The sequence below is a fragment of the Chionomys nivalis genome, chromosome 2, assembly GCF_950005125.1.
Source record: "Chionomys nivalis chromosome 2, mChiNiv1.1, whole genome shotgun sequence".
In the NCBI taxonomy this organism is placed as follows: domain Eukaryota; kingdom Metazoa; phylum Chordata; class Mammalia; order Rodentia; family Cricetidae; genus Chionomys; species Chionomys nivalis.
In genome coordinates, this window is record NC_080087.1 from 47,850,665 (window position 1) to 47,863,795 (window position 13,131).

General features: G+C 39.3%; 1 protein-coding gene across 2 annotated transcripts in view; it reads left to right on the top strand.

Annotated features, from left to right (window-relative positions):
* The window catches only part of Cep85l (centrosomal protein 85 like), a 123,019-nt gene that overhangs the window by 28,534 nt on the left and 81,354 nt on the right, over nucleotides 1-13,131 (top strand). Inside the window, exon 3 of one of the 2 annotated variants that reach the window (XM_057761713.1) lies at nucleotides 8,199-8,986. In XM_057761713.1, coding sequence (XP_057617696.1) covers nucleotides 8,199-8,986 — 788 coding nt within the window. The remainder of the gene's footprint in view (nucleotides 1-8,198; nucleotides 8,987-13,131) is intronic. The other variant, XM_057761714.1, reaches the window with a different exon arrangement.

Consider the following 13,131-nt stretch of genomic DNA (forward strand, 5'->3'; position numbering starts at 1 on the left):
CTGTAACATTGCATACAGTTTGTGAGATTACATAGAAAGGCATAGAAAGTGCTGGAGGGTAGCCTGAACTAAACCAAATTTAAAAATGAATCAGGGGAGCTCTGCTCAAAACTTTGAACAATGTTTTTGGTTATTTCGTGAACAAACATTAAAAGTTATTAATAAACATAATAATGTGGCAAAGATAACGAACGGATGGGGAATTTAAAAGTTGCAGACTGTATGCTCTGTTTTCTTAGGGTTGTTTTAAAGTTTTGCTTGAAGAAGCTTGTTCTCTTCCTTGACCTTAGAGTTACTGTGTAATTCCTTCTCAAATACTTACCTGATCTGGGGAAAAATTCTGTAGCTTTTGAAGTTTTGACTTAAAAGCTCAATAATTCTATAGTGAATTACTTAAGCTCAAAAGATTATTACATTAATCAGGAAACTCTAGAGCTCCCCACTGGAAGCCTTTTCTCAGTTTACCCAAGAGGACTTTAAAAATATCTCCTGTGTATCTGTCCCAGGACTTGTGGAGACTCGGTGCTATCCTCTTCATGACAGTGACCAGCATCCTTCACTGAGAAGACTGTAGTTTCATAATTTCCCAAAGCTCTTGGATTTGTCTGCATATTATATAATAACTTTTTTCTAAGGCTTTTTAAAGTTTTTTATTTTTATTCGTGAATTAATTTGAAGCATATTTGTATTAGTAGTAGCAAATTATATTTTTTTCCTCATCAAATAATCACAGGGAACAGAAGCTCCTTTGATCTTTGAGGAATAGACAAATAGAATATTCCACAAAATATTTTAATAAGCTGTCTTCAGGCCTTTTGTTGATGTTATATCCAAATAATACTATACCATGTTTTATAATCCAGACATTTAACTTATTACAGTTTTATTTCGGGCTTGATATATTCCAGTCATTATTTCTCTCTGTTAGACAGTTAAGATTGAAGATTATCTATACACTAAATGCCAGTTCCATTTCTGAGTATAGATAAAAATACATAAATGTTTTTATTTTGATTCTACAGTATTTTGCCTTAATACATGTATAAGATCAGTATAAGAACATGTATAAGATCAGTCAACAAAGGTTAAACTGTCTCAAACAAATTACCTAACTTCTGATAATGTCATTTCAGGCAGTTCATTTATCTGTGAAAAGAGCAATCACCACCACAACAACAAAACCCCCTTTGGCATACTGTAGTGAACTATGTTTAGTAGTCTATGTTGGGTTATTTTTTTAAGCATAGTTAAAGAAAGGTAAAGTTAGAGTGAAGTTTTCTTTTTTGACAATATGCTACTGCTAATTTTCTTTGGGGATGATAATTTTATCCAATTAATTGCATTTATCACTACATACTAGGCTTATGTAGTGAACTCCTCATCTAGAGTCTATTCCTTGGATGCAAAGCAGAAGGGAAGGCTCACCTTTATCTCCTTGAAGATTTTGAGACTGTCTGAAACCAGGATGTTGGAAAACCCTTTCCTCTGAAGGCCTTAGGCAAAAGGCATGGCTTTTTCTGGCAACCCATTGCACCCTTTCCTGATATTTGTCTCCTTTTCATGTCCCCTTATTTCATGTCAAATAAAATTAGCTGCTTAATCATATCTTATTAGTTGGTTTACTAATAATAAGCCATTTAATACTTTATATTTTTAGCTCATTCTGTATATTTGTATTAGAGGAGTCACTTGCTAGGTTGTCTACATCTTAGGGAAGAAACTAGGGCTCTCTAAAGTAAGGGTTTGTTAATCATTTATTTGCTTAGCCATTGCTTAGTGTCTCCTGTGTGTTAGCCATAGCTAGTGTTAGAAATGAAGCAGCTATTTCTCCTTGTATGTGTACCATCCAGTGGAGAGGACGGCAAGTGTTGTATAATGAGTGCAGTCTGGTAAGTGAAGTACACTGGGAGGTAAGGATGGATGCTGGGCAGTGGGGGGTACAGAGGTAGAGTATGTTTATGTCTTGTGGATTACTGACTCACAGAGAGTCCAAGAAAGCAGTTGGTGCTGGCTGGGCAGGTTTAGAGGAATGCAGTCTGTGTGGAGAGATCAGCATGGACAGAGTCTGAGAGAAAGACAGTGCTGTGGCTTATGTACTAATATGAAGGACAAATCCCAGAGAAGCTAAACTGGATGTCAAGGGACTGCTTGTTATATTTGAGTAGGAGTGGATGGTAACTTAATCACAAGGAGAGAGAGACAGGAGAAGAAGAAAAACAAGATCATTTAGGAGATAAAAACCATACCTTTTTCCTCTCCCTCCTGTATTTTGGACAAGGTCTCACGTATCCTAGGCTTGCCTTGAACACAATACGTAGCCAAGGGGTTGCAGGCATGTGTCATCATCAGGACTTATAAGTTTGAGATACGGCAACATTTGTGGTCTAACATGAATAGAAATGTCAGTGCCATACACCTGTGTCAGTACTCAGAAACCTGAGGCAGGAGGATTGTGAGATCCAGACCAGAATGGGCTACATAGAAAATTTAAATAAGTGTCATCTGTATAATAGCTAGACGTCTTAAAACCAATCAAACAGAAAACCTATACATTTTTGCAGTATAACATAATTCATATAAACTGAAATCCTGAGGTAAAATTCAGCCATCTTACTTTCAAGCAGTTTAGTATTGTGCCTAGAGTTTTCCAGGTGGTGGAGCTGACATTGCCTACCTCTCACTCCAAACTCTTCCTTCATGCTGACATGCCTATGCTTAGGAAGGGACCTTGGCAGGAGGTGGGTCAAAACTGGTGGCCTCATGTCAGGCGAGTACAAATACACCATGTAGGCAAAGCTTGAGTGATGAATTAATTGAGAGAAGTGGAAAGAATTAGGAGAGACAGACAGGGGAGGGGGGAAGATCTGCTTGCCATTTTAGGAGAACAGCAGGAAGAGAGTGGGGAAGGGGCAGAGCTTGTCTCTTAAAGGGACCTTTTGCACCTGCATACAGACTATGTAGTGATTTAGCACCCTGGGCTGGCCAGGGTACTGCCTGAGTGCATCCTGCCAGCTAACAGGGACCAGCATAATGCCTGAATCCTAACAGGTGAGCTTGGAAGCTTCAGAACTGGAGTCACACCTAGGTGATGGGTATTTTTATGAATTGAACAGTAGAGTGCTTGTTTAAAAGTGGTATTTCTGAGGAACCTCTCTACCAGGGCTGGTCATATTCTACTGGTGTAGGGTAGCATATTCCAGGTAACTTTTTTGCATGCTAAGTTTTGAGAATTTCTAATAAGGAACTTCTAGGAGTAACTTCTGTCCTTAAGATCATATTCTAGAAACATTATCTGTTGGTAGTATTCAGATTTATACTAATAAATACACCTGTGAACCCAGCACTTGAGAGATAAAGGTAGGAAGATCAAAAGTTCAAGATCATCCTTGTTTACATAGCTACAACAGTGTTATCCTGGGCTCCATGAGACACTGTCTTAAACAGACAAGAGACATTTTTAAAAAGTCATCTGATGAAGTGGCTTTTATCACCAATTATTGATCTTTTATACAATTGAAAAATCCCAGACGACTGAAGGCAAATAGGAAAGTAACACATTGTTAGCCCCCAGACAGCAGCCAAGCCTGGTGATTATTGATAAAGTTTGAATCCCCGATTATTGAATATCTGCTGCCACTGATGTAATAAGCCAATCAAACCCTCTTAGGAGGGTTGGAGAGGTATCACGTGGCAAGTATGGCTAACAGGTCTTAAGTAGCCTATAGGTGTGATCTTGAGCAGCCCCAAGGAGGGGCTAACTTTTGGCAGACTTTCTCAGGGGCAGAGTTTGAAGAGGGCTACTCCAGGATAGGGGCTGCTGCTTGGCATGTAGGGTGGGGTTTGGAATGGGAGGAGTGAGACCTGAGTGTGGAATGGGACCCCAAACTAGAGATTAATATGAGTATGTTTTCAAAAAGCTTTCATCCTTTCATACAATGTAGGTGGGTCATCTATCTTTCTGTTGCTTTCATTGGTTAATTAATAAAGAAACTGCTTGGCCTAATAGGTCAGAACATAGGTAGACGGGGAAAACAGAACAGAATTCTGGGAGAAAGAAAGCTGAGTCAAGCAGACGCTATAGCTCTCCTCTCCAAGATGGATGCAGGTTAAGATCCTTCCCAGTAAGCCACCACCTCATGGTGCTACACAGATTATTATAAATGGGTTAATCAAGATGTGAGAATTAGCCAGTAAGAGGTTAGAGCTAATGGGCCAAGCAGTGTTTAAAAGAATACAATTTGTGTGTTATTTCGGGTATAAAGCTAGCCGTGCAGGAGCCGAGCGGAAAGCGGCCCGCAGCTCCTCCTTCTACAATACTGATGGAGGAAGGTCATTGGCTAATAAAGAAACTGCCTTGGCCCATTTATAGGCCAGCCCTTAGGTGGGTGGAGTAAACAGATAGAATGCTGGGAGAAAGAAGCCGAGTAGGGAGTCGCCATGATTCTCCCACTCCAGACAGACGCAGGTTAAGATCTTTCCTGGTAAGCCAGCTCGTGGTACTACACAGAATATTAAAAATGGGTTAATCTAGATATGAGAGCTAGCCAGTAAGAGGCTGGAGCTAATGGGCCAAGCAGTGTTTAAAAGAATACAGTTTCCGTGTAATTATTTCGGGTAAAGCTAGCCGGGTGGTGGTGGGAAGCAGCCTTGCCGCTCTTATTACAACACAATACACTTAATAATTTAAGTATATATAGAAAGTCATGTTTGACAAATAGTGGGTGACTGTAATATTTCACTGTCACCAAAGCAGGTCATCCAGGCCAAAAATAGAGGAGCATTGTAGTTGTATGACTACCAGATACAGTAGGATACAATGAAGGCAGTGCTAAGTGGGAAATTTGTAGCTCTGAGTGCCTACACTCCAAAATCAGAGAGCTCAAATAAGTAACTTAAAGATGTAGCTTAAAGCCTTGGAAAAACAAAACCAAAAGCAGAATATGGAAAGAAGTATAGAAATTAATGAGATAGACTAAAATATTAAAAAGAATCTATTAATTGACCAGTTCCTAGCGAAATTAACCACAAGAATACAAAGCCTATATGCAAACCTCCCATAACGTGGTAAATAGCCAAAAACTTGAAGCATTCCCACTAAGATTAGGGGCAAGACATGCGTGCTCACTCTACTCACTCTTCCTCAGTGTTGTGCTTGGGCAACAAGACAAGCAAAGGAAATTAAAGGGGTCCAGATAGGAAAGGACTATATATGTCTCTATACATACAAAACCTTAAAATTCAGGAAACCTAGAGCTGAGAACCCACCCAGTAAAGTAGAAAGATACAAAATTAACATGCACAATGAATACCCTTTCTGTTTATCAATGATAAACATATCAAGAAATCAGGAAAACAGTCTTATTCACAGTAGCCTTAAAATAATCTAATCAATCAATCCCCATATCTGGGAGTAAACCTACCCAAGGAAGTGGAGACCTCTCCATCAGATGAATGGAGAGTGAAAATGTGCACATACACGGCAGGATTTTCTGCAACTGTAGAGAAAGGTAAATGGTGCAATTTGCAGGAAAATGAGTGGAGCTGAAAAATATATTTGGTGAAGTAACCAAAGTAATAAAGAGAAACAGTGCATATTCTGTCATATATATCTCAGCTACTAATTCACATACATATGTATATCTGTCGGTCTGTCTGTAATTACATGAGAGTGTGTGGCATCCAGGAAGGTGACATTTAAGAGGCAAGGAAAAAAGGTGGGTGTGATATTAAGGGGATGGTAGTGGATAGTAGAATACATGTCATATGCAAATGGAAGGGGAAATGAATACTGGGGAGGGGTAAAGGTGTAAGCAGAAGAACATGAAGATGGGGGAAGAAGAGGATGATGATGTTAGGCCAACTACTGGGTATATGCACAAGCAGAAAAAAACCTGTAACAGATAATGGTACCCCTGGAAACAATAAGCTATTCAACAAAAGTCTTAGTACTGGGATGGGCTCAAATGGTTGATCTAGAAGGCCAGAAAGATTATTTACTCACTGTTGGTAACTTCTTAGGTCCCCAGAAAGATTATTTACTCACTGTTGGTAACTTCTCCATGCTGATGAAACTGTTCCTAAAGAGACTGTGTGCTTTGCTCTCAGGATGTGGAGAAATGGAGCTGGAATGGGGCTGGAAGCCCGTTCCATTTAGCTCACTGCTGCTAGAGGGAGCTAGGCAGGCTGTGGGGGAAAGTTGTCATCAAAGTCCCCTTTGATACAGACCCCAGGTGACACATTGTAGTTGGCTTTTATTTCTCTTTGGGGACCTGTCACCCAGCTCCCAAATGAATACATGGAGACTTATTCTTTCTTATGAATTCCCAAAAATTAGCTTGAGTCATTTCTAGCCAGCTTTTCTATTTCTCTTTAACTTCACTTTGCCTCTGGGTTTTTGCCTTTCTTTATTCTATCAAATATATCTTTCTTTCCTTCTTACTCTGTGGCTGGTGTGTGGCAGGGTGACTGGCCCTGGCGTCCTCTCCTTTTTCTCCTTTTCTCACCTCTTCTTTTTCTCCCGAGCCTAGATTTATCCTCCTATTTATTCGCTCTGCCTGGCAGCCCTGTCTATCCCCACCTGCCTAGTTATTGACTGTACAGCCCCCCCCCCTTTTTTTTTTGCCAACCAGGTGTTTTAGTCAGTCAAGGTAACACAGCTTTAGAGATGCAACATAAAAGAATACAACACATCTTTGCATCATTAAACAAGTATTTTATAGCATAAATAAATGTAACACATCTTAAACTGATATTCCACAATACTACACTACTAGCTGGCCAGGCAAAATGTGCCCATGGGTCCAATAGTGGCAAGTAAGTAATGGGGGAACCACAGACCTTTTCCATTCCACATTTACTAGCACCAACTTGGTCAAATGCCTTTGGCTAGGAGAGTTATAGGTCCTAGAGAGGAAGTTACTGCTATTTTCCTGCTAAGCGGACATGATGTGTCCATCAAATTTCCAAGTGTTGTGTTTGTACCCATAGGAAAGTGCTACTGTCAGCTTTGGTCAGAGAAGTTTCCCTTTGTTTGCAGTGGATAGCAATAACTGCAGAGACCTAGAACTGGTCAAATTGTTGAGAATCGGGATCTGCTCAGCCAGTAATGGAAGTTCTACATCACCCACTTCAAGGCTCAGGGAATATTGCAGAAGATGGGTGGAAAGAATGTAAGAGCCTGAAAAAGGAGTGGAATGAATTGGAACACTCCTCGGAATGACATTCCCATTGCACTCTTGATCTCATAGCAATTGCAGTTCCTGGCACAAGACCTGAACAAGATTGGGCCTGTGAACATTGTGCCATGTGGGGATAGGGCAAAGAAGAAGGACCCATGGACATCCCATGCCCTGTCCCTATAGATGAGGTCTCATGAGACCCCACTGCTTTTTGAGGATCTGTGGCCAGTTAGTGGTCCATTAGGGGAGGGAGAAGCATTTTCTTCAGTGGGTAGCACTGATGAAGAGTGTGTGCTCTGTAAATTATCCCTTTCCCGGGACCCTGTTGCAACCCTAAGGAAACTCTGCTTATGAAGAGTAAACAAATGTAGGCACAGCAGTAGAATGTAGATGGAAGTTTCTGTCCCACCTGGTGCCACAGTCCCAAAGAAACACACAGAGGCTTATATTAATTATAGACTGATTGGCCTATTAGCTTAGGCTTTTTATTAACTAAATCTTACAACTTAAATTAACCCATAATTCTTATCTGTGTTTAGCCCCGTGACTTGGTACCTTTTCTAGTGCAGCATTTTCATCTTACTTCCTCTGCATCTGAGTGGCCATTGCAGACTGACCCTTTCCTCTTCCCAGAATTCTAGCCTGGTCGCCTCACCTATATTTTCTGCCTGGCTACTGGCCAATCAGCGCTTTACTAAACCAATATAAGTAACAAATCTTTCCAGGATACAAGATCATTATCCCACAACAGTAGAAGATGACTATGGAGGGGATCACTGGGAGCAGATGGGGAACAGAGGAGAGAAATGGATGTAGGGATGGTGTTTGAAAGTATGTTGATTATTTCTGATAACCTTAGAGGGATAACAGTCCTAGCAGTTGCCTCATCTTAAGGAAACTGAGAAATAAATACTGGGAAGCCACATTCAGATTTTTACTTTGACATCTTGCATTTTACATTATAGCTTATGTTTTTAACCTGTTAGTTGAAACTGACTTGGCAATCTTTTCTCATTCCAGATCACTCAACGTCAAGTGGCACACTATCTTTTAAACCTAGTCGATCATTGGTTACTCTTCCCACTGCCCATGTGATGCCATCTAACTCCAGTGCTTCAATTTCCAAACACAGGGAATCTCTAGCATCAGATGGCTCTAAATGGAGTACAAGCCTCATGCACACACTGGGAGACCACAGAAGACAGGAGCAGGACTCTTCACTAGACATGAAGGACTTCAGGCCCCTACGAAAATGGTCATCTTTGTCCAAACTTACTGCCCCGGATAACTGCAACCAGAGTGGCATTGTATACACAGACGAGTTGAGGAATGAGCTGCAAAAGACAGGGAAGGGCAAGGCTTTCCCAAACCATCTAAGGACCTTTGGGCCTAGTTGCTTACATGACAGTATGGAGATGCTTAAGCTGGAAGACAAGGAAATAAATAAAACACGGTCATCAACTCTGGATTGCAAGTATAAATTTGAAAGCTACAACAAAGAGGACATCAGAGCCGCTTCCTCTGCTCTCAGGAGACAGACCTTAGACATGACTTACAGTGCCTTACCTGAGAGCAAGCCCATTGTGACAGGTTCAGAGGCTTTTGAGTCTCCAAAGTATTCAATGCTTGGCCAGCAGGCAGTAGGTGGAGTTCCCATTCAACCTTCTGTGAGGACGCAGATGTGGCTTACAGAACAGTTACGGACAAATCCATTGGAAGGTAGAACTACAGAGGATTCTTACAGCTTAGCTCCTTGGCAACAGCCACCAATAGAAGAGTTTCATCAAGGAAGTGAAACACCAATGCAGGTAAGGCTCAAAACCTAGTGTTTGCTTCCCTCCAGTGGATCTTTTGTTTACTGCAGTAAGTGTATGACTGCCTACACCACACGTTCCTTTCTCCATCTCGCACAAGTTAAAAAACATAAGTGCTAGAAATTTTATATACTGTGTTGATAAAGAAAAATAAATTTGAGATAAATTAACATAAGAACCGTAAACATTCTTCTTAAGTTGGTCTTGACTTTCTCATTTGTTAAGTATGCATAAAATAAAATGCTTTTTGTCTAAAGATATGTAAAACAAAAACAGAAGCTGACATGGTATAATAGAAAATTGATTTGGAAAAGTAAGTCTTGGGTTTTTTTTGATTATATCACATTTAAGACCTGAATTTTTTCTTTATAAGTTTTTTTCTTTAACTTGCATACAAAATGTTGATTTTATTATGGGATTTTCATACATTGTTTTTCTTGATTCTGTACTCCCCTGACCCCTGGCCCAGTTCCCTCCTAGGTTGCCTGCCTCTTCCCACAGACCCTTTTTGCTTTCATGTCTCATATATTTTGCTATCCTCTATTTTGTTCTTTCTCCATCTTAGCCCTTTGTAGTTTCATAGCTGCCCTCATATCTATAAAACTGAAACCGACGTTACGTTACAATATGAGAGAAAGCATGTGGCCTTTGGCTTTCAGCTTTCTGGGTCTGGGTTACTTTGCTTGATGTAGTAATTTCAAGTTTCATTTATGTTTTGCAGATGTCATGGTTTTTTTTATGTCAATTTTCTTTATGGCCAAGTACAATTGCATTGTCTATATGTCCTTACCCATTCATGTATTGACGGACTTCTAGGCTGGGCTCATTTCTAGCTGCTATGACTGTCAATAAACAGAACCCAGTGCCTTGTGACCTGACTCTTAATTTATTTGGGCCTTAATTTCTTCTATAAAATGAGAAGATAGAACCCAGTTATTTGTACCATTTTTGGTAATGGTTTCTTTGTATTTAAGCTTCTAAGTCAGCTGCAATTGTTAAATGAATTGACCATCAAGATGTGCTGAATCAGTTTAAAGGAAGCACTTTATGATAATACAGCATATAGAGAAACATTATGTATTAGTCCCTTTTGAGTCTGTGGAATAACAGGCTAATGAGTAAATTTCTTCATTTGGAAAAAGGTGTTGATATGATGCACATGTTTTACATATGAGAAAAAAACCTCAGTTTTGAATCTTCCTAAAACACAGTAGAGGGAGAGAGAGCACAACTAACGGCAAGCATTCCTGTGTGCTTTAGAGCAGTGGTTCTCAACCCGTGGGACGTGACTCCTTTGGGGCTTTGAACAACTCTTTCACCGGGGTAGCATAAGTGGTGCGGGAGAATTGTCTGCATTCTGTCAATCATAGTTTGAATAAACGCTGATTGGCCAGGGAGGAAATGTAGGCGGGAAAACCAGACAGGAAGTAGAAATGATATAATGAGAACAGGAGAATTCTGGGAAGGAGGAAGCTGATTCCTCCCACTCCTGACCAGACCACCGAAGCAGCAGGATGTGATCTGCCTCACTGAAAAAGGTACTGAGCCACATGGCTAATATAGACCAGAAAAATGGGTTAATCAAGATGTGAGAGTTAGCCAGTGAGAGGCTAGAGCTAATGGTCCAATCAGTTTATAATTTATGGAGACCTATGTGTGATTTTCTCTGGGACTAAACAGCTGGGGGAACCTGGTGGGAGGACAGAAACCCAAACAAACAAGCCACCCCCTCCATGTTACACATAAGACCATCAGAAAACACATATTTACATATGATTCATGGCAGTAGCAAAATTACTTCCTATTTCGTTGAGGTAGCAATGAAAATAATTTTAATGGTTGCATGAGAAACTGTATTAAAGGGTCACAGCATTAGGAAGGTTGAGAACCACTTGCTAAACCATCCAGAGACAATAATTCTGAAGAATTCTCAATTGTGGTTGAAGAAAGGCCATCTGCCTTCATTTGCTTTAGGATATAGAACTCTGTGCACTCTGTGCACCACTAGTCTTGGCTGCTTCCTCTGTGTTTCGATACCCCACCCGTAATACTCCAGACTGATTCTGTAGGACTGTGAGAAGGTCTTGACTTTGGTCAGAGGAGAATGCATAATTTACAAGTGCCCCCTGCATTCCTTGTTTTCAATTGGGATGTGGAGAATGTGGCCGTCTACGTGCAGTGACCATTAGATTCACGCTCACAATGGATCTGCTCCATGGTAGTTAAGTAGTGAGTTCGGTTTCTTACGTTACATTTTTCATGTTCCCTGGTCTATAGTTGTTTAAAATGGAAGATGAAATTTTGTTTTTATATGAATCATAAAGTGGTTTGATTAGTCAAGGTATTGACAACTAATACTTTTAACATGTTAATGGAGGCTTTTCTGTTGCTTAAATGAAGATTTTGATTAAATAACATAAGAACTTTTTTCTTCAGAGTGAATTGTGAATAAAGTCTGGCTTCTAGCTTGGAAGGATTTTATTATGTTCTTTGAGATTTTTCTTATTTTCCCTATTTTTGCATGCTGTTACGTTTTTGACTTTTGACTGAGAGAAGCAGCGTACTGAGAGATGTGATTATGTCACAATGCAGTGCCATCACACCTTGTGACACAACAGCAGCAAGCATCTGATACTGATACGTGTTTTAAAAATTGATTTTTCTTGTTATATCTTTATGTGCATATAATTTAGCATGTAATTTCAAGACATTAAAGTGGGTATTAGCATATAACCAAACCTTTTTTATCTGATTGACCATATTCTCACACCTTGTCAAAAGACTCAAAAATAAGGCTAAACAATATCTGGTAGAAAATTCATTATTTTATGGAGGCCTCCCCCATCTTGTGTTTGTATTAGAAAACCTTGATTTTTACGTTATTTGGGGAAAGTACCTCTCTCAGATCTTTAAAACACAAAACTCTTTATAACTAGAACGTTTGATAGCCAGTAGCATATAATTGATTTCAAATATCACCTAGGTCAAATATTCATTTGAGTATAGGTGGTTCTGTTTGCATTTTACAGATAAACTCTTTACCACTAAAAATGTAAAAGGCAATATTAGATGTTAAAAAATTAGTTCGTTTTTAGTATCCTGTAAAATTGTGAGAAGTATTTGAATGGTCATTATCTTCAAAGTTTTATTCCTTGCAACTTACTCTTGTGTGATGATTAAACAGAATAAGCTCCCAGTTATAGAACGGGCTTTTTGTTCCTCATTTTAATGAGCTACACTGTTCTAGACTCCTGATCAGATCAGATTGTAATTCTATTAAGGACAGAATGAAAAACAGCTAGAACTTGTTTTACTGAGGAAAAACTTTGTAAATTGATGGTTAACATCTTGAAGTTGATGGAGTAGTGAGCAGTATGCTGAGAGACATGGGACTTTTCAACTGCAATTTCACTATCAGTACAGCCAGCTATAGAACCTGTATACTCCTGCATAGACAATGACTCAGACCATTTATTAGTGATTCTCAATCTAGGAGTCCTGACACCCAACAAACCTCTATCTCCAAAATATTTACACTATGATTCATAACAATAGCAAAAGTACAGTTATGAGATAGCAACAAAAATAATTTTTAAAATTATTTTAAAAATAATTGTGACCACAATATGAGGAACTGTATTTAAGGGTCACAGCATTAGGAAGGTTGAGAACCCTGGTTTAGATGATTATGTCATTAATGCTTTATATGTGTGTGTATGTGTTTGTGTGTATGTGTGTGTGTGTATGTGTGTGTGATAGGAATCTTTAGCCCTTGCTGAAGAGAACTTTGTTAACATGGACTCCTTTTGACAACTTTTTAACTTCTGAACCCAAACATCTCCTTTTCTGCCTCGCATTCAGTTTGAATCAGCGTCCTGCTGGAAACCGAAGTGAATATTGATGCTTTATACCCTTACAGTCTTTGTGGGAAGTGTGTAATTACATTTTCTCTTTTTTAGCAACTGCTGTATTGGTCGCATATCTTGAATTGGGCTTAAAATTAGGAGATTACAAAGTAGAGGTCTAAATAGTTTTATATTTTGCCAGTTTAAGTTATTACGTTTTGGTGACTATGTTTTCCAACATATTTTTCTGCTCTTATTCTTTTAGTAGTTATTGGAAGAAAGATATTTAAAATT